The sequence below is a fragment of the Rattus norvegicus genome, chromosome 4 (genome assembly GCF_021556685.1).
Source record: "Rattus norvegicus strain SHRSP/BbbUtx chromosome 4, alternate assembly SHRSP_T2T, whole genome shotgun sequence".
In the NCBI taxonomy this organism is placed as follows: Eukaryota; Metazoa; Chordata; class Mammalia; order Rodentia; family Muridae; genus Rattus; species Rattus norvegicus.
The window spans coordinates 169,556,244-169,582,196 of NC_141537.1; the positions used below are offsets into that span (position 1 = coordinate 169,556,244).

The 25,953-nt window shown below is 43.4% G+C and overlaps 1 protein-coding gene across 24 annotated transcripts in view; it reads left to right on the forward strand.

The window, feature by feature from the left end:
* Borcs5 (BLOC-1 related complex subunit 5) overlaps nucleotides 1-25,953 on the forward strand; it is an 84,986-nt gene that overhangs the window by 7,395 nt on the left and 51,638 nt on the right. For 15 of the 24 annotated variants that reach the window (XR_015685683.1, XR_015685686.1, XR_015685681.1 and 12 more), the window contains exons 1-2: nucleotides 7,306-7,492; nucleotides 10,670-10,813. Coding sequence is in view for 4 of the 24 variants with exons in the window: in NM_001108650.2 (NP_001102120.1) it covers nucleotides 7,435-7,492; nucleotides 10,670-10,813 (202 nt within the window). In the remaining 20 variants the exon portion in view is untranslated. Of the gene's footprint in view, nucleotides 1-5,547; nucleotides 5,676-7,305; nucleotides 7,493-10,669; nucleotides 10,814-25,953 lie in introns of those variants that run through there. The other 9 variants (XR_015685694.1, XR_015685697.1, XR_015685699.1 and 6 more) reach the window with 3 other exon arrangements.

Consider the following 25,953-nt stretch of genomic DNA (forward strand, 5'->3'; position numbering starts at 1 on the left):
TTCTTTCTTGACCAAGTTATCATTGAGTTGAGCATTGTTCAACTTCCATGTATATGTGGGCTTTCTGTTGTTTTGTTTTTATTGAAGATCAGCCTTAGTCTGTGGTGATCTGATAGGATGCATGGGATTATTTCAATCTTTTTGTATCTTTTGAGGCCTGTTTTGTGACTGATTATATGGTTAATTTTGGAGACGGTACCGTGAGGTTCACAGAAGAAGGTATAATCTTTTGTTTTAGGGTGAAATGTTCTATAAATGTCTGTTAAGTCCATTTGGTTCATAAGTTCTGTTAGTTTCTCTAGGTCTCTGTTTAATTTCTGTTTCTATGATCTGTCCATTGATGAGAGTGGGGTGTTGAAATCTCCTACTATTGTTGTGTGAGGTGCAATGTGTGCTTTGAACTTTTAGTAAGGTTTCTTTTATGAATGTAGGTGCCCTTGCATTTGGAGCATAGATATTTAGGATTGAGAGTTCATCATGGTGGATTTTTCCTTTGATGAATATGAAATATCCTTCCTTATCTTTTTTGATGACTTTTGGTTGAAAGTCACTTTTATTTGATATTAGAATGGCTACTCCAGCTTGTTTCTTCAGACCATTTGCTTGGAAAGTTGTTTTCCAGCCTTTTACTCTCAGGTAGTGTCTGTCTTTGTCACTGAGGTGTGTTTCCTGAAAGCAGCATAATGCATGTCTAGTCTGTTAATCTATGTCTTTTTATTGGGGAATTAAGTCCATTGATGTTAAGAGATATGGAATAGTGATTGTTTCCTGCTATTTTTGTTGTTAGAGGTAGAATTATGTTTGTGTGTCTCTCTTCTTTTGGTGTTGTTGCAAGGAGATTACTTTCTTGCTTTTTCTAGGGTGTAGTCTCCCTCCTTGTGTTGGAGTTTTCCATACATTATCCTTTATAGGACTGGATTTGTAGAAAGATATTGTGTAAATTTGGTTTTGTCATGAAATATCTTGGTTTCTCTATGTTAATTGAGAGTTTTGCTGGATACAGTAACCTGGGCTGGCATTTGTGTTCTCTTCGGGTCTGTATGACATCTGCCCAGGATCTTATGGCTTTCATAGTCTCTGGTGAGAAGTCTGGTGTAATTCCGATAGGTCTGCCTTTATATGTTACTTGGCCTTTTTCCCTTACTGCTTTTAATATTCTTTCTTTGTTTTGTGCATTTGGTGCTTTGACTGTTATGTGTCTGGAGGAATTTCTTTTCTGGTCCGATCTATTTGGAGTTCGGTAGGCTTCTTGTATGTTTATGGGCCTTCTTTAGGTTAGGGACATTTTCTTCTATAATTTTGTTGAAGATATTTACTAGCCCTTTAAATTGGGAGTCTTCACTCTCTTCTATACGTATTATCCTTAGGTTTGATCTTCTCATTGTGTCCTGGATTTCCTGGATGTTTTGTGCTAGGAGCTTTTTGCATTTTACATTATCTTTGACAGTTGTGTCAATGTTTTCGATAGTATTTTCTGCCCCTGAGATTTTCTCTTCTATCTCTTGTATTCTGTTGCCGATGCTTGCACCTGTGACTCCCGATCTCTTCCCTAGGTTTTCTATCTCCAGGGTTGTCTCCCTTTGTGCTTTCCTTATTGTTCCTATTTCCATTTTTAAATCCTGGATGGTTTTGTCCATTTCCCTCACCTGTTTGGTTGTGTTTTCCTGTAATTCTTTAAGGGATTCTTTAAGGGATTTTTGTGTTTCCTCTTTAAGGACTTCTATTTGTTTACTTGTGTTTTCCTGTATTTCTTTAAGGGAGTTATTTATGTCCTTCTTAAAGTCCTCCATCATCATAAAATGTGATTTTAAATCCAAATCTTGATTTTCCTGCGTGTTTGGGTATCCAGGATTGGCTTTGGTGGGAGAGCTGGGCTCCGATGATGCCAGGTAGTCACTTAGGCTCCTGTGCTTGCCTCTGGACATCGGGTTGTCTCTGGTGTTAGCTTGTCTTGCTGACTGAAAGTGGCTCAGCACTCCTGCAGACCTGTTTTCTTTCAACTGGATCTGGGAACAGAGAGCTCAGAGAGCTCTGCTCTCAGGTGTGTAGGCTCTCCTGGCTACTGGCTTTCAACTCTTGGCACAGGCAGAAACCAGAAGGGCCCTGCCTGCCTCGGACTGCTCCTAGGTCCCTGTGCCCAGGGCGCACAGATGACACTAGGAGATTTCCTCTTGGGTCAGGAATGTGGGCAGAAGGTAGTTGTCTCCCCTGGGTTCTCAGGAGTATCTGCACTTCTGAGGGTCCAGCTCTCTTCCCCACGGGATTTAGGTGCAGGTTTCTGTGGTACTGGTTCAGTTCCTGCCGCTGACTGCTCCTATATTCCTGTATCCAGAGGCACTATGCAGTTTCCTCTTGGGCCAGGAATGTGGGAAGAAGTGGGCAGAAGTGGTGGTCTGTCCTCAGGTCTCAGGAATGTCCACACTTCTGGGAGTTCAGCTCTCTCCCCCCTCAGGATTTGGGTATAGGGAGCTGTGGGATTGGTTCAGTTCAGTTCCAGGCACAGCCAGAAATCAGAAGTCAAGATATTTGATCCTCTCCCTTGAGACCTAGGACTCCGATCTACATGGATGCATTTTTTGAAAAAAGTGTTTTTATTTGGAAAATATGTGTTAGGTACCTCAGAGATGTAAGACATGGGGGTCTGACTTCAGACTGTTTCTAGTTCAGTGAGTGAGATATGACAGAACTAAGTTATGCCAGCTAAGGAATCTCAGAGGATGGTCCTCTAAGATGTATGCAAGCCAGATCCAAAAGGGAGAAGGTCACCTTAGCTAAATAAGATGGAAGGACAAAAAGTCCAAGTAATTCAGAGAGCGGGACACGGTCACTCAGGGATTCGCCCATCTGGCAGCAAAGTTGCCTGTGTACATAAAGGAAAAGAGAAGGCTGGAGAGATGGCTCAGCGGTTAAGAGCACTGGCTGCTCTTTCAGAGGTCCCGAGTTCAATTCCCAGCAACCACATGGTGGCCCACAACCATGATGTCCTCTTCTGGTGTGTCTGAAGATAGCAACAGTGTACTCACATACATAGATACATAAACAAACAAATCTTAAGAAAAGAAGACTATATTAGTCAGAACATAGTGGTATCCTGGACAATTCTTCGGCTTGCCATGGATTAAAGGAGATGAGGCCTTCTGACTTCCAAGAAATGGAAGAAACAATGGGCCTTAAACTGGGCATGGGGATAAGGGAGAAATTAAAGAGACAAGCTCTCTAGGACTCGGGGACTGCTTAGATGTACTGGTGAGGCCACGGAGACTTTTGCGTGGGAGACTGGCTGGCTGGGTGTGCTGGGTAATAAAAGGGAGAAAGATCCAGGCTGGGGGAGGCATAAGTACAAAGAAGGAAAAAAACCCTTAGTGTTGGGAATACCATACCTTCATTGTACAGAACCACTTCACTGGAAAATGAAGGGAGTTGTTTCTAAGATAGGCATGGTGGCCCAGCCCTATAATCTTAAGACTTGATAGATTAAGGTAAGAGAATTGCTGTGAATTTAGGGTGAGCCTGGGCTACAAAGAAAGACCCCCATCTCAAACAACAACAACAACAACAACAACAACAACAACAACAACAACAAAAGACACAGAAGAGGAAAAAAAAGAAAGTGTTTTTTTTTTTGTAAGATATGCTAAAAGGCTCATATATATGAAGGTGATATAAATGTTCAAAAGCTATTCATACACGTAACACAGATTCCTACTCACACATAAGTCATTCTAAAAGGCTGATCACAAATGGAGACAACTTACAGTCTAAACACTCATTTCATTTTCTTTTTTAATTTATTTTTTTTATCTATATGAGTACACTGTAGCTGTCTTCAGACATACCAGAAGAGGGCATCAGATCTCATTACAGATGGTTGTGAGCCACCATGTGGTTGCTGGGGATTGAACTCAGGACCTCTGGAAGAGCAGTCAGTGCTCTTAACCGCTGAGCCATCTCTCCAGCTCCCTCATTCCATTTTCTTAAGGATGAGGGCTACATCTTGTTGAATCTTTTCTTACCTCTAACATGTACCCAGTATCTGACAGGCTTCTGGTAAACTTTGAGTTGGCAGATGAATTTCACATTAAGTTAAATCCATCCTTAAAGTGTATACTTTAAAGGCTGGAGAGATGGGTCAGCAGTTACAGCCCAGTACTGGTCTTGTAGAGAACCTGAATTTGGTTCCCACAATCCACATCAGGTGGCTGTATGGTTCTAAGGGATCTAATGCTTTCTTCTGGTCTCCAGAGGTACTCCAAACCACTCACCCTTGTCTCCTGCTCCAAATAAAGTGAAATCTAGGGTTAAAAAAATACAGGCACTTAAACCTCACCTTTCCACCAGGCATGGTATCTTATACCTTTAATCCTAGCAGTTGGAGACAGAGGCAGGCAGATCTCTGAGTTCCATGTCAACCTGGTCTGCACAGGGAGTTCCAGGATCACCAAGGCGACTACACAGAGAAACCCTGTCTCAAAACAACAAAATAAACAAAACAAAACAGAAAACAAGGGCTGGAGAGATGGCTCAGCGGTTAAGAGCACCCGACTGCTCTTCCAGAGGTTATGAGTTCAATTCCCAGCAACCACATGGTGGCTCACAACCATCTGTAAAGAGATCTGATGCCCTCTTCTGGTGTATCTGAAGACAGCTACAGTGTGTACTTATATATAATAAATAAATAAATCTTTAAAAAAAAAAAAAAACAGAAAACAAAACAAAACAAAAACCCCTCACCTTTCCTCACCATTCTAGAGCTGGGCATGATAGGGGATACCTGTTATCCCAGCATCCTGGAGGCTGAGATCAGAGATTGTCTGACCTGGGCTTGTGTATCAACACTAGACCAGCCAGGACTATATAGAGATTCTGTCTCAAAAACAATACTGCTCACCAAATCCCAAACAAAACATCCCTCATGTTCTAGGAGCCTATGCTGATCTCTGGGTAGATTTTATGTCTGTCTTTATATTCCTACAAAATACTGAACTTAAAAAATCTATTTGCATTCTTCTCATTGCCTTGTCTTTTTTTTTTTTTTTAAAGATTTATTTATTTATTATAAGTACACTGTAGCTGTCCTCAGACACACCAGAAGAGGGCATCAGATCTCACTACAGATGGTTGTGAGCCACCATGTGGTTGACTGGGATTTGAACTCAGGACCTCTGGATGAGCAGTCAGTGCTCTTAACCGCTGAGCCACCTCTCCAGCCCCTCATTGCCTTGTTAAGGGGAGTTGAAGCAAGAACCAGTTTTTTGAAACCACAGCCCAAATAATTTCAATTTTCACCACTTCGGAAACCACGTCTTTATTGGTCTCGGAGCTGTGAAATTTAAATGAGGTGAAGTATGGAGCGTATGTGTGTCATAGCAGAAGAAAGTTCAAAATCCCAGGTCAATCTGGCTCTGCTGATATTCTATTTATACACAAAGTCTAAGCACCTTTTCTTGTTTTGTCTCTTAAGTCTCATGTAGACTAGGCTGGCCTCAAACTCTCTAAGTACCCAAGGACAACTTTGAACCCCTGACCCTCTTGTCTCCACCACCACAGTTTCCGAGCACCGGAATACAGGCTGTTGTACAGGACTATGAACCAAACTTCAGGATTCCAACTGGGCCTGCTAGCCAAAGATCACCACAGCGGGGCGTTCTGACTTCATTCCAGGAAGGAAAGAGAGGGTAAGGGGTGGGGGTGGATCATGGAACTCTCAGCTGAGTATCCAGCCACTCCTCACAACCAGTTATGCAGTTGTGTGCAATTCTGCTTGAAGGTGGCTTTTGGGGTGAGGGCTATCTCTGGGTGGAGCTAGGGTATATAGGTGGGACACGAAGGGCTGGGACTCTAGTTACACAGCTAAATGCATGTACTGTCTGGTTTTGTGTGTCAGCTTGACACAGCTGGAGTTATCACAGAGAACGGAGCCTCCCTTGAAGAAATGACTTCATGAGATCCAGCTGTAAGGCATTTTCTCAATGAGTGATCAAGGGTAGGGGCAGGCATTGTGGGTGGTGCCATCCCTGGGCTGGTGGTCTTGGGTTCTATAAGAAAGGAGACTGAGCAAGTTGAGGGAAGCAAGCCAGTAAGTAGCACCCCTCTATGGCCTCTGCATCAGCTCCTGCCTCCAGGGTCCTGTCCTGACTTCCTTTGGAGATGAACAGCAATGTGGGAGTATAAGCTGAGTAAACCTTTTCTTCCACAGCTTGCGTTTGGGTCACGATGTTGTGTGCAGAAATATAAACCCTGACTAAGACAATGGGAATGTCCCTGCATGTTGCGTGCTGAACTTTCAGTGTGGCTGTTTTAAACCATGGTCCTGCCGCCTCAACCCTTGCTCTGTAAATGAGCCTAGTAAAATCCACTGATTCCTCAGGCTGAACTTCGGGGTAGTTGAGACTGTAGGAGGGTGTCGATGTATTTATATCTCCCCAAGGGAAGGAATTTTAAAACGCAGGTATACATCAAAAAGCCTAGCTGCTTGTAATTTTTGAAGCAGATGAGAGAACCCCTAACCATCTATCTGTGATTTGCGCAGATAAGCAATTTCCTTTTTTTGTTAGCTGTATATCTTCCTGGCTTCTAGTAGTCCCATAGTGACCTGTCAAGAAAGCAGCACATCCTAACAATTTCTTATTTCTAAAACTCTTTAAAAAAAACAAAAACAAAAAACAAACAAACAAAACCACCCGACTCTTGGCATTTCCTGCCTGCCCTCCCCCTCTTCAAAACTCCCTGCTTTCAAAGTTTAGAAAAGAGCTTTGCTTCAGTACTAGCGTGAATTGAAATTTGAGGGCTACAGACCACCTTTCTTCCTCATTGGTAAAATAGAGGTAAAAATACCGATTTTGCCTGACCTGGTGGTTTACCCCTGTAAACTCTTAACAGTAGGTTGAGACAGGAGGATCAAGAGTTGGAGGTCACCAGGGCTACAGTGTGAACTTCTGTCTCAAAAACAAAAATCAAGCCCATTTTGTAAAGTTGTTTGAAGATAACCAGCATTACAGTTCTTAACATGTGTTGTTCACAATGCTACACAAGGTAGGAAATGACTTTATCTTCTGGTCATCTTTGACCTTGGGGAAGCCTGGCCCTTTAAGACAGCGCCGCCCCAGCCTCCAGCGCGCGCCTCCTGCCCCGCCCCGTCTCTCCGGCTTGGAGGCGGGACCTTCAAACCCGGAACTGAAGGCCTTGCGTCTCCCGCGCGGCCAATCGGCGTCCCGGAAGGAGCGAGTTGAAACAACTGAGCCAGTGAATGACAGCAGCGCCGCCCGCCGGTCGCGACCGTAGCCCCGCCGGTGTCGCGAGCCTTCTGTCAACCCGCCCCTCAGGAAGGCGAGTGGCGGCGTGCCTTCGCGCCGCGCCTCCTCGAGTATCTGTGGTCCTGCGGGGTCTCCCCACTCTCCCCGGCCCCTGCCCCGCTGTCCCTTTGCTGCTGGCGCCATGGGCAGCGAGCAGAGCGCGGAGGCCGAGAGCCGCCCCGGCGATCTGAACGCCTCAGGTCGGTGCCTCACCTCCCGCACGGGTGTTGCTGGCGGAGCCGACAGCCCCAGTGAAGGGCCCTCAGTGTGCCCTAACACTGAGAAAGCGTGGCCTCCCGCCCAAATCCTGGTTCCCTAAACCGGCTAGCTCAGCTTCACCCTAATTCTTAAAAAACGATCTCCTTAATGTTCGGGTCCAGGACTCCTCACTGATGCCCGAGATTTGGCTAACCTGGATTGATCATAGCCAGAACCGCTAAGATCAGGTTCTCTGAAAATCAGGGTGTCGGGGTACTTTTTCAGAAGGGACCTGTGAGCACTGGGTGGCCACTCTCAATGTTTGGGTGCAAATATTTCCAGGAACTGCTCTTTCCCATTCAGGTATCGGGTCCGTTTTTTGATAAGTTGGCTAGATGGCCGGCAGTCTCTAGTGTATCTTCTGTTCACATTTCTTTAGATTTCTCAAAGCGTTTGGGGTAGGAATCGGAAGGGTATTGTGCTGGACCTATAGTGGGTACTCAATAAAACAGCTGGTAGTTGAAAACCATTTGGTCCTTTTGTTGTTGTTACTTAGGTAACCTCTGAGAGTGCCCTGGATAGGCTCAAGGGTTGCAAGCCTAATTAGTTAAAATGTCTGATGGCAAAAGAGTCGCAGAATGGCTCTCTACTTGGTAACCTTTGCCACTCAGAAATGTGGAAGCTAACAGATGCAGGGATGATTCATGCTGAAGGGCGTTCCTCACGAGCTCCTTCAAGAGCTGCAGTCGGGCTTGAATCCACTAGCTTTGTCGTGCTTTGATTCCTTGGAAGGCCTAGAGCGTCATGTCTGTTTTTAACAAACCCGCAAAACTGGCTCACCTCTTACTTTTCTGTGTCAGGCCAGAAGCATACTTTAGGGGAAGTAGTGTGGCCTCCTATCACACAGCTGCTCATCCGGGAACCAACAGCATGGGCTTAGTTCTGATAGAATTTACATACCCTCCTGTGCCAGACCTTTACATATGTTTATATGTAATTTTTTTTTTTTTTTGGTTCTTTTTTTTGGAGCTGGGGACCGAACCCAGGGCCTTGCACTTCCTAGGTAAGCGCTCTACCACTGAGCTAAATCCCCAGCCCCTATATGTAATTTTTATAGTATACATATTTTTTGCCCACATCTTTACCCGTTTTATGAAGAAATAATGCCTAAATACTTTCATGTCCCTCTTCCTTTGAGTCTGGGGAGAGGAGGGTGGTGTAATTTGTAACAGAAAAGACTGGTACGACTTTTGTAAAACAAAGTTAGATAAATTACAAAGCCAGGATAAACTTTTCCTGAAAAAGCAATAAAAGCAGAGGCCTGTCATTGTTGTCCTCTGTCCCCTACTCCCACCCCAGCAAGGTCAGGCATCAGGAGAGGCTAGCTTCTAGAAGACAGAGTAGTTTCTGTGATATCTACGTTCAAACTGATGGGCCTGAGTGTACTTATTGTCCAGTAGAACTTTCGAGTATTAAGACATTTTAGGGTTCATTCTCGTTCCAGCCAGGGAATTATTTGGGTAAGAGACTTCTTGTTCTAGAGACTCCTTGTAGGTTTAAATTGACATACCCCAGAAGCAATGCTCCAATTTTCTGAACGCCGCCTCTGCCTGAAATGGTCCTGTTGATGGTTTCTGCCTTCTGTGCTGCACCAAAGCTCCCCAGAGCCTTAGGTATAGACTTACAATCTGTGGTTGGAACCAGAGGTTTCGGCCACTACTGGCTCTGTTCAACACACCTGGTTGGCTTTGATATGGTTGGCATTCCGTGTCACCAAGAAACCCTCAGTGCCTTTCCTAAATCTGTTTCTAGGGCTGCTGACCTTGGGCAAATCTGTAAACTACAGAACAATCAAAGAAGGAGACGTTAAAAAAAATTGCCTGTGCTTTTGTGTGTTGAGTAATAAAATTGCATGGTTATGAAAGAATTCATTCATGTTATAGCTTTCTGTTATGTTTGAGGGTTTGCCATATATATATATATATATATATATATATATATATATATATATATATATGAAAATAGAAAAATAGAAGTCTTGGGCTTGGGCTGGGGCCATGTAGCTCAGTGGTAAGACACTTGCCTAGTATGTGATAGGCTCTGGGTACAATCCTTAGTACCACAGGGAGGGGAAAAAGAAAAAGTTGTCTATGATCTACCTTTGCCAGCCCCACTAGAAAGTAACTACATTTGGTTCTGTAAAAACATTCTTTTTTTCTTCCTTTGTGACAATATTTTATGTAGTCTAGATGGAGCTATACTCCAAAGGCTGTTGATTTTTTTAAACAAAATATTATTATGGGTCTAGATGTTTTGTCTCCACATCAGGTCTCTGCACCACATATATGTAGTGCTTGAGAAGACCACAAGAGGGCACTGGATCAACTAAAACTGGAATTACAAATGATTTTTTAAAAATATTTATTTTGGGGCTGGGGATTTAGCTCAGTGGTAGAGCGCTTACCTAGGAAGTGCAAGGCCCTGGGTTCGGTCCCCAGCTCCAAAAAAAAAAGAACCAAAAAAAATATTTATTTTATTATATGAGTACATTGTAGCTGTCCTCAGTGTAGGACACCAGGACAGGGCATTAGATCCCTGTTACAGATGGTTGTGAGCCACCATGTGGTTGCTGGGAATTGAACTCAGGACCTCTGGAAGAGCAGCCAGTGCTTTTAACTGGTAAACCATGTCTCCAACCCCTGTTACTGAAGTTTGGATTTACCGATATCTACCTCCTGAGTACTAGAATCACAGATGTGGGCCACCATGTCCAGTTATGTCCAGTTGAGTTACACCCCACACATAAATAGTCTTTAGTTTTATTTATTGGTGTTTTTTCCCCCTTACTATGTAGCTCTGGCTGTCCAGGAATTCACTATGTAGACTAGGCTGGCCTTGAACTCACAGAGATTCGCCTGCCTCTGCCTATAGAGTACCGAGATTAAAGGCATGTGCCACTACACCAGCATTTCCTTTTAGTAAAACCAAAACAAACTTTAATCTACTATAGCGTTTCAAAGACAAAAAGCAGCTACCCTTGGAAGAGGTAGCTTGTCGTTTGAAGAGAAGCCAGAGAAATCAGAAAGTCTCTCACTATGAGCTACTCTTCCTAATGACCATGTTGGTAGGCAGTGGTGGCTTTCCAGTACGTGGTTACCAATCTGTATAACTCTTTGCAGTGACTCCATCTCCGGCTAAACATCGGGCCAAGATGGATGATATCGTGGTGGTAGCTCAGGGCTCTCAGGCCTCAAGGAATGTCAGCAATGATCCCGATGTCATCAAGCTGCAAGAGATTCCAACCTTCCAGCCCCTTTTAAAAGGTAAGAGGGGAGGCTCTCCAGTGTCTGGACTAGCTGGAGAGGTTCACTCTTTCCCGGTGGGTCCTTGGTCCCTTAGGTCTTTCCTTAATTAGCATATTCGTCTGAAAAGTCTTTCATGAGTGCCCTGTCTGAAATCGGAGTCTCTTTCTCTGCCTATTTTTCCTGTAGCACTTAATCACCATTGACCTATAGTAAGTTAGGAACATTTTTACATTTACTAGTTTGCAAGTGTCTGCTGTGTGTCTGTGTGTGTGTGTGTGTGTGTGTGTGTGTGTGTGTGTGTGTATGTCTGTGTATGTGTGTATGTATGTGTGTGTCTGTGTGTGTGTCTGTGTATGTGTGTATGTATGTGTGTGCGTGTGTGTGTGTGTGTGCCAGTTACAGCTTGCACATAGAGGTCAAAGGAAGACTTTGGGGAGTGGGATCTTTCTTACCATCACTTGGGTACTGAGGATCGACTCAGGCTATCAGGCTCGGCAGCGAGCACCTTTAACCTTCTGAGCCATCTTGCCAGCCCAGCTGATCCACTGTTTTTCTGTTAGAAGGTGATCTACACGGTGACAGGAATTTTCTGTTCCTTTCCACTACCGAGGCCCAGCACTTGAGATAGAACCTGATCTAAAGTAAAGATGGAGTAAATCTACAAATGAGTTGATGGTACTGGAGGTGGCCCTTCCTTGCAGTATTTCCATGAAAAGATTTTTATTTATTTATTTTTTTGGGGGGAGGGGATCCGGACTGTGGTATACGTTGACTAGTTGAAACTCGTGGAAAAATTCTGTCACCACTAATGCATTGGTAGCTCACTGTGGCTACTCTCTTGCGTGAGAGGGAAGTGTGCTTACGAGAGGAGTGATTACCCACCCGGTTAGCATAGTTCAAGGTACTTTATATGAAGACCGTAACCTTGTTGTTTTCATATCTTCATTACGTGGAGTTGGCTTTCTTTACCTGCTGTGTGGGTGTGCGCGCATGAATGCTGTGTGGGTGCATGTTTGGAGGCCACAAGTCAACCTTCAGGATTGCTCTCAGGAGCCATCCACCTTATTCTTAGAAACAAGATGTCTCATTTGGGCCTTGGACCACTTAGGCCAGACCAACTGGCCTCATGTATCTGCCTGCCTCCATATACCCAGGGTTGGAAGTACAAGTTAGTGCTACCACTTGCAGTGTTTGATGTGGTTTCTGGGGATAGAGCTTAGGTTCTCATGCTTGCATGACAAGCACTTTAGTAACTGAACCACCTCTCCACTCCTGGAGATGGTTTTCTGTGAATTGAATGATGCGTCTGCTATAGAAGTTCCTCCGAACACCCAAAACAAAACCCAGCTCTAATGAGCATAAATAAGGCTGTGCTTTACCTGACTTGCATCTTTCTTCGTTTTTCTTTTTTTTGATAACAATACCACAGACTGAGAAATTTATAAAGAAAAGAGGAACGGTACCTTACACTTCTTGATGTTGAAGATCTCGACACTGACATCCTCTTGGCATTTGGTGACAGCCTCTCTCTTGGGTCATGACATGAAGGAGGACATCATGAAGCAGGAAAACTGCTCTCTTGATCTCTCTTTCTCCTCAAAGCCATTCATGGAATCTTAAGGCTCCACCTTCATGACCACATCCCATCCTGATTACCTTCCAAAGGCCCGCCTCCAAATACCATTGGCCTATGCCTTGGGGGGAGCGAAATTTCAATATGAACCCTAGAGCTGACAAATACCAAGACAAGAGCAAGTTGGTATAATAGACTCTAAAAAACTCTTCTATAGTTATTTATATTAAAATGTACCCCGACCTTACATATATTCACATACCGTTCATGTACTTCTTACAGCATTGAATTTGTTTAAGTGATTTCTGCAAGACCAGACATCTGGCAGTTAGAGATTGCACTTGAAACTTCTTAACCAACGCATGTCCTACCCTAGTTACACCATCCATCCTGTGCCTGACAAAAGCAAATAGCACGTCCAGGTGCTCTAGGGATCATTGTATTCTTCACAGTAACTCATCTACTCTGTAGAAGAGGCCATCCACGAACTCACTCTCCTCTGTCCTGGTACCAGATTAGGCTTTGCTAAGTCCTCTGCACGATGAAAGAACATACTACATTCTGTTACTTGCCCATCTTCACATTCTTTATTTTTTGGAATAACACGATTCTCTAAAGAAGCCAACATTAATGAGAGTTCTACGCTCACATAGACTTACCCAGTCTTCAGAAACTTATCGGCTGGGCATTGATCTTCTGCGTTGCACCCTTCCTGGATCTGTGTGGAGTACAGTCTGTCATGTGCCTTCTTCCTGTTGTGGCCATCCTCTCACTCCCCAAAGTCTTCTCATCCTTCATGGGTCTTCTGTGACTAATGCTTGCCCTTTATCACTGAAGGAAATACAAAAAGCAAAACCGGATTTGAGATCTACTTAATAATGTTCTGGGGTCAGTTGTTGAATCATTTGAAATAATTCACATGAGTAAACTGACTAGTAAGAAAGTATCCAGGGGAAGGCTTAGTATTAAGAGGTGCTAATTCGAATTTAAGGTCATCATAGGTCATCCATCTTGAACATGAGTGATGTATGATACAAGTGAGTGCTTTGCAAAGTGATGCACCTGGACTTGGTTACCTTGGTAACTACGTTGTAATCAGAGCTTTATCACCATCTAACTAGATTGAGGATAGGTTATAGGAAAGCTGGTGAGGGGCAGGTGACTCTGGGTGCTTCTCTGGGTTTGGCTAAGTAAGATAGAGTGCTTTCTTGATTAGAAATGGTTCAGAGGGCTGGAGAGATGGCTCAGTGGTTAGGAGCACTGACTGTTCTTCCAAAGGTCCTGAGTTCAATTCCCAGCAACCACATGGTGGCTCACAACCATCTGTAATGAGTTCTGATGCCCTCTTCTGGTGCATCTGAAGACAACTACAGTGTACTTATATATAATAAGTAAATAAATAAATCTTAAGAAAAAAAAAGAAATGGTTCAGAGCACAGGCACAAACAACAGACAGTGAGTGTTTACAGATGCTTGTGTTTCATCTGTGAACAAGAAATTCCTTGGATAGAAAAGACAGGTGGACAGGAAAATTAAGTAAACTAACGAATGCAGTTGATGATAATAGTGTCCAACTCCCCTCAGGACGCTTCATGATAGACATTTTGTTTAGTACTGTATAGGTTAAAGCATTGGGATTCACCTTAAAGTCCTGGCCTAGTCACTGGCTATCATCTATAGCAGTCACCTATCATCTGATGACATTGGGACATGCTGACCATAGAGTAAGACTTGTTCCCACTGTAGCAGAGCTTGCTGTATAAGTCACGGCTATCCCAGGGGCAGGGTGTGTGTGTGTGTGTGTGTGTGTGTGTGTGTGTGTGTGTGTGTAAGCTTGTTTGGATTTTCGGTGTCCAGTTTGTAGTAGAGCATCCTACCCTGACATCGCACCGCCTGATGGGCTGTCGTAGGAGCTGCAGGAGATGCTCGACAGTTGCCTTTACACTGCCTTGTCTTTTTTCACCTTGCTCTCAGGGTGAGGCAATTTCTTAAAGTAGAAAAAAAAGGCCACCCTGTGAAGGCTGTACCCCCCAGGTTTGATTTCAGAGAGCTTTTATTCAAGTTAATGACAGCTTATTCTTTCAAAACAATACATTCAACTACTACAGAGTTCACTATTGTTCCGTAATGTCATATGATGTAATCTAATGCTGGTGGGTGATCTGCAGAGGCAGAGACTGGGCGAGTTTGAGGCTATTTGTATGACTGAGGTAATGTTTGCATTTTAAGAGGCAAGCAGATTCTTTGGTTTTAATTCTTTTGCATAAATGTACCAGGGTATAATTTATGCTTTACAATACAAATATCTGTTCCTCTCATTCTTTCAAGTCAAAGAATTTCTATTTTTCATAGCAGTCTCTGAGTTAGGGATTTATTTTCATATGTAAAACACTCACTAGGAAATGGAAGAAAACTAGAAAGCAGCAGTGTGGCCATCCTAGAACACAGAAGCAAATTGTCAACTTCATGTACATTACTAAGATTCCAATGAATTAAATAAGTCCTACACATTTCTTACTTACGTTTTAACCACTCACTTTTTAAAACGAAGCTGACCCTATCATTCTCTAGGAAAAGCAATCGTAAGAGAGATCCAATACTGTGTTTATGTCAAAGTTAGGAAAATATCCTCTTCAGTTTTAGTGGATGAATAGATGCATATACATATACAACATTGTTTGTAATTGACCTGCCATTTTTGTTCATGACCTTGGGTATAACATAAGGGGTTGTTTTCCTGCCTAAGAAAGGACTGGGCTTGTTACTAGCCAGGAATCAGGCTTATACAACATGGAGGCTTACGTGACACTAAGCAGCTTTGTTGGGTGTTCTAAGAGTGGGTGTTAGGAACAGAAGGCATGTGAAATGGATTCTGATTATTAAAGAGCTTGGAGCTCAGTGATGTGGTACATGCCTGTAATCCTAACACCACCAGGCAGAGGCGGAAAGACAGTTTGTGGCAAGCCTGGGCATTAAATACAAAGAAAAGGAAAGCTAAAACAAAGAAACAAAGCCATCTTTCTGGACTTTCCTCGGGGGAGTTAAATCACATAGAGCAGCAGTGAAGGGTCTTAGAACTCCGAGAACTGTACTTAGCTGGGGAGAGTGAAGCAATGGGAAAGGAGGGGGAAGTACAAGAAGGAGTGAGGTTTCATAGAGGTACTGATCCTCTATCCAGGTTCTCCTCCGTTATTCAGAAAGATCCATCCTAAAGTCTTCCACATCCATCAGTGTCCACCAGCTGCCAGACACCACTGAATCGGAAAGTGGAACCAAATGGAAGGCTGAGAGGATGGGCCTCAACCAGAGCCGCAGTCTCCTCTGAACAGTTTAAAGTGTTCTCCGAGCACAACTGATCCTAAATGCCGTTTCTCCCAAACGCCATATTGGAAACGTTGGTAGCTTGTTTCTGACTACCCTGCAGATTTATTTGTGTGTCTAGTACCTGTTGAGTTAAGCTTTTCAACATGAGTTTTAGTCAGCAAAGAGCCAGCGTGACTGAGTGAAAGGAGATAGCAGGTAAAGAGTTGCTCAAATCCACTGGAAGGTGAGGCCACCTCTGCAGAGCATTCGGCGTTCTGCTCTTGCTAGCAAGCTTCTGGCCTGCGTCCGTTCTTGTTCTTCCCATCAGATTTTAGAGATGTCTACTTCTGTTGTGACACCACACACATTTACTTTGCTTCTGCACTTCTTTCCTTCTAGTGTCTGGCTCAGTGCACCCGTTTTCTCTTGCTGAGATAGATACTGAAATTATTTTTTAAAAAAATTGCCTCTGTTGAGACTCCAGTGCCTCCTGGTTACCTCGCTCTGCTCTTTCATTTTAGTCTCTGCTGCCAAAGCTGCTACCCGGCGCTCACTGCACGTCCCTTGTTCTTCCTGCTTTTGCCAGTCTTGAAGGTACTTATTTTGGTGTGTGCATGTGCACACACATGCTGTAGTACATGCGTGGACGTCACAGGACATCTTGCAGGGGTCATGTCTCTCCTCACCATGTGAAATCTTGGGATCTAATGTGGGTCATCAGGCTTGGCAGGCAGCACCTCTCCCTTGAGCCATCCCCACAGCCCTATCCTTACCTCATTGCTTCTGTAGAGAAGTGTGTGTTCTCTTTTCATGCCTGGCATTTTCCCTCAGGCCACAGCTGCCTCTTTTCATATTTAACGAACATTTTCATCTCATTTCTAAGTTTCTTTTTTATATCATTGCTCTGCGCCAATCCCACAGTGCTCGGGTCTTCTGGCTACTCTGTTTTTCTTTGCAGGCACTGTTGCCCAGTGCTCTTCCTGAGAAACAAGATTCTAAGGACCTTAAGTATTTTGAAATGTCGATAGACATCAAGATGATTTTAAATATATTTGCTGTTAGCCTCAACCTTTTGTCCTAGTTCTCTAGCTATGAGTTAGTGACTTTCCCATGTACCGTTCCTTTTTCCCTTTGGTTTTTTATAGACAGGGTTTTTTTTCTGTGTAACTGACCTGTTTGGGCTGGAACTCCCTCTGTAGACCAGGCTGGCCTCTAACTCAGAGATCCACCTGCCTCTGCCTCCTGGGTGCTGGGATAAAGGCGTGCGTTTGTTGATGCTGCTAGACTCTTTTTTTTTTTAATTAAAATTTTCATTTTACTTTATATGTATGGATGCTTTGCTTGTAAATTGGTTAGGTTTTTGTTTGTTTTGCTTTTGTTTTTTGTCTGTTTGTTTTTGTCAACAGGTCACCAGCTCTGGTCAAGGAAGAAGGAGCCTAATGGCCCCCATCAGATTGGCTTTACGCAAGTCTCTGAGCATTTTCTTGATTATTGATATGGAGGGTGGCACCATCTGTGAGCAGGCAGTCCTGGGCCATTGTATAAGTAATCAAACTGAGTGCTGGAGAGGTGGCTGGGGAGTGCTGGCTGTTCTTCCAGAAGACATGGGTTCATGGGTTCATTTCCCAGCACTAACATGGTGGCTCACAAACACCTGTATCTCTACTCCCAGGTGATTGATGTCTTCTTCTGGTCTTTGTGGACACGAGGCAGACAAAAAGTACACAGATATACATGTAGGGAAAAGCATTCATAGAACTAAAATGTAAAAAACCTTAGAAGAAAGCAGGCAAATTGAATAAACCATAAGACAAGTTGGTAAGCAGCAATCATCCCTGGTCTCTGCCTCAGTTCCTGCCTGGGGCTCCTGCCCCAATGTCCCTTAATGATGAACTGTAAGTTGTCAGCTAAAATACGTATTTTCCTCCCGAGTTGCTTTTGGTTGTGGTGTTCATCATAGCAATAGGAAGCAAGCAAGCCAAGATAGCTTGACTGTATGTCTATGCACCAAGTACTCAAGCAAGTACTCAAGCAAGCCAAGATAGCTTGACAGTATGTCTATGCACCAAGTACTCAAGCAAGTACTCAAGCAAGCCAAGATAGCCTGACTGTATGTCTATGCACCAAGTACTCATCTCTCAGGCCCATGTACTGACCTTTAAATTCAGTGTTCCATCTTCTGCCTATGTATGTATTGTATTTACTTTATTCAATAAACATAGAAAGCTCCCATAACCCCCTGGTACTGAGGATGAAATTCAGGGCCTTGCACATGTTACATAAGCCAACACTATCATGGCGATACAGTCCCAGCTAGCTTAAGACCTTTTTTCCCTTAAGTTTGTGTGTGCAGGTGTTCATGCATTTATGTGTAAGTGTGTGTGGAGGGTAGAGGACAATCTTGGTGGAATTCCTCTGTTCTTATTCGTGTGTGTGTGTGTGTGTGTGTGTGTGTGTGTGTGTGTGCGCGCGTGTGTGTGTGTCTGCTCACAGAAGGCCACAAGTAAACACTGGGTAGCCAGGAGCTGGAGATGCAGGTATTCATAAACTGCCAAGCTGGAAGCTGAACGTGGGTCCTTTGGAAGACCAACAAACACTCTTAATTGCTGAACCGTCTCTCTAGCCTCTGTCCCCCTCCTCCCCCCCACTTGAGACAAAGTCAATAGTTGGCCAGTGAGGGCCAGGGACCTGCTGTCACCACTTTGTTAGTGCCAACCATCATGCTTGGCTCTATTTTGTTTGTGTTTGCTTTTAATATGTGTTCTGTAGATACAGTTCAGGTTTTCATGCTGGTCAAGCAAGCCCCTTACTGACTGACCCATCTCCCCAGTCTCTTGAGACTACTTATTTATCACATATACAACGTTCTACCTGCATGTACGCCTGCAGGTCAGAAGAGGCACCAGATCTCATTATAGATGGTTGTGAGCCACCATGAGGTTGTTGGGAATTGAACTCAGGACCTCTGGAAGAGCAGTCAGTGCTCTTAACCACTGAGCCATCTCTCCAACCCCTGAGAGACTTTTTTTTTGAGACTTTTTAAAAATCAGGTGCTAATGCACACTTGAATGTCTTCCTGAGGAGACGTGGTTCCTTGGTGCTGCGGTTGAGTTCCCTAGGTGTCCATTAGGACAAAGTGTAGTTGACAGTGCTCACATCTCTTTTGACTTATTTATTTAAGGTCTTCATTTCCTAAGAGAGAAGTCTGAACTGCCCAGCTATGGCTGCCTTATTTCTTTTGGCCAGCTTTTGCTTTGTGTGGTTCGGGAATCTATCTTTAGGCTCAGTAATGATTCCAATTATCTTTTTCATCATTATGAAGTTTCTGTCTGTGATGTTGCCTCATCGTGTGGTCTGTTTTACCTGGCTTTCTTATGGTTATTTGCATAGTCTCTTTCCTTTCTTACTTTTAATCTAGCTATGCCTTTATGTTGAAAGGATATAAAAGTCTTGTACTCAGTAGCAGGTTGCTGCTTTTGTGTTAGGTCCCACAGTCTACATGTAGTCTTATAAAACTTGATCTGACTAGATTTGAGTCTGCCATTTAGTTTATTTTATATTTGTGCCCAGTGCCTTGCTGCCTTCACACATTTCCTCTGTCACTTTTAGATCAACTGAATATTTGAGCATTCTGTTTTTCCCTGTTTTTGTTTGTTTGTTTTTAAAAAACATCTTGTTCTGTAGTCCAAGTTGGCCTTGAGACCAGCTGATTTCATTTTCTTTTGGTCTAAAAATTTTAGTGTATCTTGCAGCTAAAAAATGTCATTTTTACCCAGGTTGTTATAAAAATCCTTTAAAAATGAGTACAAGGGGTTGGGGATTTAGCTCAGTGGTAGAGCACTTGCCTAGCAAACGCAAGGCTCTGGGTTCGGTCCCCAGCTCCGAAAAAAAGAAAAAGAAAAAAAAATGAGTACAAAAGTACTCACTGTTTTTGATCAGATCCAGCAAGACCATGACTCTCATCTTCCAGCCCACTCTCTTTTACCACTTAAAAATCTATTGCTACATTTTCTTTTATTATTATTATTTATTATTATATTTTTTGAGATAGTCTCATGTAGCCCAGGCTGGCCTCTAACTTACTGTATAACCAAAGTTGACCTTGAATTCAAGGTCCTCCTACCTCTACCTTCTAAGTGCTAGGATTAGGGGCATGTGCTACCATGTCCAGCTTGAGGGGATTGGAATTAATTATACTGTCCAGCTTGCACAGTTCTTCTCTAACATTATCATGTCTTCTACAGTGACAGCTAGCAGTCCATTACTGGGAAGAGCTTCCTTCCCCAACTGGCTAGTCGTTTATTTACTGAAGTCAGTGTGGAACAGTGGACTCCTCTTCTTGGTTGCTTTGTTTTTGTTTTCAAGTAAAGTCATTGTCATTTTTCAGATGCTCCAACGTGTTCAGCTTCACATTTTACTCTAATTTCTCATGTTCCTTTGACAAATTCCTGCTTTCCCTTGAACACATCCTTGGTTTCTGGAGCAATATCATGCTGTCTCTGCCTGACCGTATCCCTAGAGTCGGGCACTTTTCCAAGTATTTTCTGGGTCTTCTAGTGGAAAGTGACATTAAGGAACCATTCTCTCTACTTCCTGAGTACTTTGACTAGGAAATGCATGTGTGTATACCCATGTGCACATACATACTTACACCAGTGTGTGTGTGGTTTTGTTCATACCTGCATTTTTTAAAATAATGACCTTATACTAATATGTGTTCTTTGATTATCTTAAATTAAATTTTGTGTGTGTGTGTGTGTGTATGTGTGTGTGTGTGTGTGCGTGCGTGTGCGCAGGAATGATATGTGTGTGGCAGCACATATGCCACTGTATGTATGTGGAGGTCAGAGGACAACTCTGTGGACTGTATTCTCTCCTTCCTCTTTTATAAACACCTAGAGATAAACTCAGGTCACCAAAATTGCATAGCAAGCATCTTTACCTTCTGAGCATCTCAGTGGCCTGATTCATACCTGTTTGTTTTAATCAATATTATTGGTTACTATTTCTTTTAGAATCTTGCCCCCACATCTGTCTGTCTTCTTGTTGGACTCAATAGATCTGTTGTTAGACCACTTGATATTTTTCCTAGTCTATTATTGGCTCCTTTCTCTTCTTTCCTGCTCTCCATCTCCATTCTCTCTCTCTCTCTTTCTCTCTCTCTCTCTCTCCATCTTCCTCCTCTTTTCTTTTACTTATTGATTGATTGGTTTTTCTGTGTATCCCAGGCTGTCTTGGAACTCACTTTGTAGTCTGTCCTCCAACTCAGAGACCCACCTGCCTCTGTCTCCCAAGTGCTGGAATTGAAAGCATGAGCCACCATTACCCAGCTTGCTCTTCCTGCCTCCCTTTTTTTCCCTCCGTCCCTCCCTCCCTCCCTCCCTCCCTCCTTCCTTCCTTCTTTTTTCTTTCTCTCATATAGTCTTTAGAGTCTTGCTATAAACCCAGCCCAGATTGATCTACAACTCATTATGTAGGACAAGCCGGCTTTGACTTGTGTATCCTCCTGCCTCAGATGCTGGGCTTGCAGGCAGCCTCCTAGCCCCGGGCTTTTCATTTGCTTCCTTTCTGCTTCCTAGGGCTTTAGTAAACAGGCACACTGCTGCGAGCCTGTCTCCAGCCCTGGTGCAGCTTTCAGCCTTTAACTTTAGTTGTTTCCCCTTCATCTTTATTCTGGATTGTTTTCACCGCTGTGTTTCTAGTTCAGAGGTCTACTTGCCCTCTCGTCTATACTGTTCTAAGCCCATCCAGTATTTTTAAATCAGATACTGTGTTGTTCAGCTTTCAGTAACCACCCTGAGTCTCTTTCATTTGTCTGCTCATGCTGTCTTTCTCTAATTTGGATATCTGAGTGCACTTATATTGGCTTTTTCTCATTCATTTTTTTCCCCTGGCCTGTGTTTTACTGATCAAACACTCTGTTTGCTACAAGTCCTCTTCCTTCTTGCGTGTCTAGAAGTTTGATAACATTGCAGATGCTATGGTTTTGGTTGCTGTGTTCCTCTGGAGGATATTGGACTTTGCTCTGTTGCACATGTTGCATATTATTTATTCTTGAACTTTCTTCCTTTCTCCCCTCCTTTTGGGTCAGTCTCTTTATATAACTCTGGCTGTCCTGGAACTCGTTGTGTAGGCCAGGCTGGCCTCAAACCTACAGATCCGCTGACTCTGCCTCTGAGTGCTGGGATTAAACGTGCACCACCATGCCCAGCACTGTTGCAGGTTCCTGGTAATCAGTGCAGTCCTTTCTAGGCTTTTCTACTTCCCAGTCCCATTCTCCAAAGTGGTCTCCTTTTTAAAGAGTTTTTATTTATTTTATGTATGAATACACTGTAGCTATCTTTAGACACACCAGAAGATGGCATTGGATCCCATTACAGATGGTTGTGGGCCACCATGTGGTTGCTGGGAATTGAACTCAGGACCTCTGAAAGAGCAGTCAGTGCTCTTAACCACTGAGCCATCTCTCCAGCCCCCCCAAAGCAGTCTTTTTCATTTGTTTTTGTTTTTTCGAGGTAGGGTTTTATGTAGACTTATGTCCACTTGTTATGTAGACAAGGATGACCTTGAACTCCTGATCCTCCTGTCTCTACCTCTTGAGTGCTGGGATTTCAGGTATGGCTACCACAACTAGTGCACAGCAGTCTTCAGTGTATCATAACCCTTGCTAGCAAGGGGATAGATTCCTCCAAGCACTGCCTCTGAGAACTCTGGTGGCCTCAGTGTCTACCCACTTCTCTACTGTGGCTAGTGGCAGTAGGAACTATACTTGGCCTTGTATGAAGTCAGAAGTTGTTTTCCTGTGGTTGGCTCTCCAGCTTCATGGAATCTTACTCCATGTATTTCAGATTGGTATTAGCTGGAGATCCACAGGCCCCCTAGTGCAGAGCTTGGATGTCCCTTTACTTGGGTCTCGCTTCTCCCATGGTTTGCTGTGTCAGCTGAAGACACTAGTTTCCCCCATACTGTGCCCTCTTTCCACATTAGTAAGAAAACTAGGCTTTTCTCAGAGATACCCTTTGCTGTGCACTGAATGTCTTTATCAGTCCCAAACTGGACGTTGCAATGGAATTCATATGAGGTTATAGGGGATGGGAAGGGACGATGAGAGGAGGAACATGCTTATCTTTGCCAGGCAATCAGACAGCAAGCAGACTGACTGCCATTTGTATACCAGACCAGGTTCAGACTCTGGGCCGTGGGTGTTCCAGGCTTCAGAACTAGGAGAAAGAAAGATTTGTTGACTAAGCCACCCATCCATGTTGTTCTGGTTATAGCAGCCATGACTAAGTCACCTCCCTGGTCTACATCCTGGAAACTGCCTTCAGGCAGTGAGCTAGGAAAATAGAATGCTTTGTTTTCCTTCTCTTAGGGCTAGTCTAGCACTGCCCATGGCAGAGCGTCTGAAGAGGAGCTCATGTACTTTATCTGGTTTCTATTTGTTTATGACTGGAAGGCATAATGGTTAATTCTTTGTAGAAATTAGTAATTTCTATAAAAGTAGAAAAAAGAAAATTTTAATCCATTTTTAAAAAACTTTTTTTGTCTCTTCTTGCAACACATTGCTAAGTGCCTGAGAGTGTTCAGACAGGACACATGCAGATGAGACAACATGGCCACTAACCTTCAGGAACTCAGGTAGTTTTTTGGCAATTTAGACAGCTAAATAACTCCCAGTGATATAGTATGAGCAACACTGCTAGTATGCTAAAAAGAATAGGCCTGTGAGGAAGGGGGATTGTTTTATTTATTTACATTTCAAATGTTAGCCACCTTCCCGGTGTGGAAGGGGGTTATTCACGTAGCCTGTGGGGTACTCAGGCTTCACAGAGGAAAGCACATCTGAGCTGGACTCCAAGGATGGGTGAGAAGTTGCCATACAAAGGCAGAGAGGGCACTCCCAGCTTTAAAATCTTCAGTGTAAACACAAGGAACCACGTGAAGCCAAGGTGACTCTTGGCTAAAATTGTATTTGGGGTATAGTGTAATCTACGTAGCCATAGTAAGGAGGTCAAAATCCTGGTTTAAGCTTAGGCTCTTTTCTTTCCCTGACTGAGGTAAGTTCTTCCTACATAGACTAGACCATGATAGAAAACCACTTTAGTATTGAACCATCCCTCTACTTCAGTCGTAAACTTAGATTTTCATTTCAGTTAATCTCATGGTTAGCTCAGCGTGGATACGGTGGATCCGTCCTATAATCCTAGTACATGGAGCCGAGGCGAGGGACTGCTGTAATCTGGGGATGGCGGGATGGCCTGGGCTGCAGAGCAAGTTTTAGGTCTCCTCGGCCATAAAGAAAACCTCCCTCAGACAAACTGAAGTTAGAATAATTGCCAGCTCGTGTCCTGATTATTCTTTCTTTCTTATTTATATTTGTGATTTGTGTTATATTCTGAATTTAAACAAAAGCAAATATGTGGGGCTATGTCGCTGTAAGCAGTACCCCCTCTCAGCAGTTAAAACTCTGCCGAAGTTTGACCTAAGATGTATGTATTTTCTCTGAAGCTCTAGTTTGTTAGTACTTTGTGACAGTCTGAATACATAAGGGTAGGCAGTGTGAAAGTCTGTCAGTCATTTTAAGTTTTTCCACTTTTCAAAAAATCCTTTTTATAACTAACATGTAGAAGTGAAATATCAGCCTAGGAAAGATGAGGCTTTATAAATATTTCCAGAATTGAAAAAAATTACGTTCTTTGCACTTCTCAGGTTTTAACTGATGATTGGATAGCTTGATTTGGTAACAATCTTACAGTGTTCAGTTCATTGGAAATAAAGTTCTTAACTCCTGAACAGAAGGGAGTTATATTCTAGATTTAGAACTGTGCTGCCTAAATATTTATTCATCAATCTAAACAAATTTATTGATTCTGTTCATCGTATATCTTTAGGCTATAGATACAAAAGCAGGACATGGTTGTGGTCTATGAACAGTTCCTGGTGGGTTTTTTTGGTGGGGGGTTGGTTGGAGGGAACTGTCATAATAGCACAAAGTAAGGGGCTCACAGATGTAGGGAACCTAAGGGAAGAAAAGCTATTCTGAGACTTAAAGGTCGACGAGAATTAGAACGGTGTGGAAGACCCTCTGGTCATCTTGCTGGTGTGGATTAAGCTTGCCTTATTCCAAATGCTTTGTAATATCAGTGTTTTAGGTTTTAGGGTTTTTAGGTTTTTGGTATTTTCATAGGCTTTAGATGTTCTGAAACTTTTGAGCACTGACATCGTGTTCAAAATGCTCCGCATCTTAGGGCGTCTCTGGTTTTGAAGTAAGGATGCTCAATCTCTAACTTCTTTGGGGGGAGGGGTGGATTCACAACAGGGTTTCTCTGTAGTCCTGGTTGTCCTAGAACTTGTGCAGACCAGGCTAGCCTTAAGCTCAGAGACCCGCCTCCTCTGCTTCCCAGGTGCTGAGAATAAGGCGAGTGTGACCACTCTCTGGTGCCATCTGAAATCATCTCCAGAACGTTACTGTGTATATATAATAAGTCACCAGGTGAAACTTTAAAATGCCGGAGGCCAGGCCCTGGCTTCAGATTCACTTTCAGTGATGGTGATTTAAGGTATCTGTGTGTTACACTAGCATTTTAAGTGACCTTGAATGGATGCATGGGTCACACATTGGATAAACTAATATGAAGATGGTAAACTGGAATTCTACTTATTGTCACAAAATTCAGATTACTCAGCTAGAGGTTTTAGTGCCGATTGCTTTGCAGTGCGGGGGTTAACCCAGGGCCTCAGGCGTACTGGGCAAGGGTGCAGCACAGAGCTTCACACCCCAGCCCCTGGACTTGTGTGCTTGCTTTCAAGGGATGTGACTTTGGAAGCTGCTGTACTTTGGGTCTTTGGGGTCAGTCTCAAGTCTTCAGGTTTGGAGGAGGTTTCCTAACCCTCTGAGCATGGAACAAACCCAGGAGTTGTGCCACTAGATGTCACTAGACTAAAACAGTTGGCCACAGATGTGTCTGCACCCTGGCCCAGTGTCCTCTGTTAAGAACATGGACTCCCAAGCATCTGGATTTCTTTTAGAACCAGGTCACAGCTCATTTCAAATGCAAGTTAGTTGGAAAAGTATACATGTTCTGAGACATAGTTGGAATCTCTAATTGCCTCTCTAGTGTTTATCAAGACGGAAAAGGAATTCTGACCAGAGGAAACTATAGTGACCTAACATTGTGTGTGTAGAAAATGCTTTGCCTTTTGGTTTAACAGTGTGCTCAAAGAAATAATCGTGTTTACTGAAGACAGTTTAAATATGTCTGCTGGTGAGTGGATAAATAAA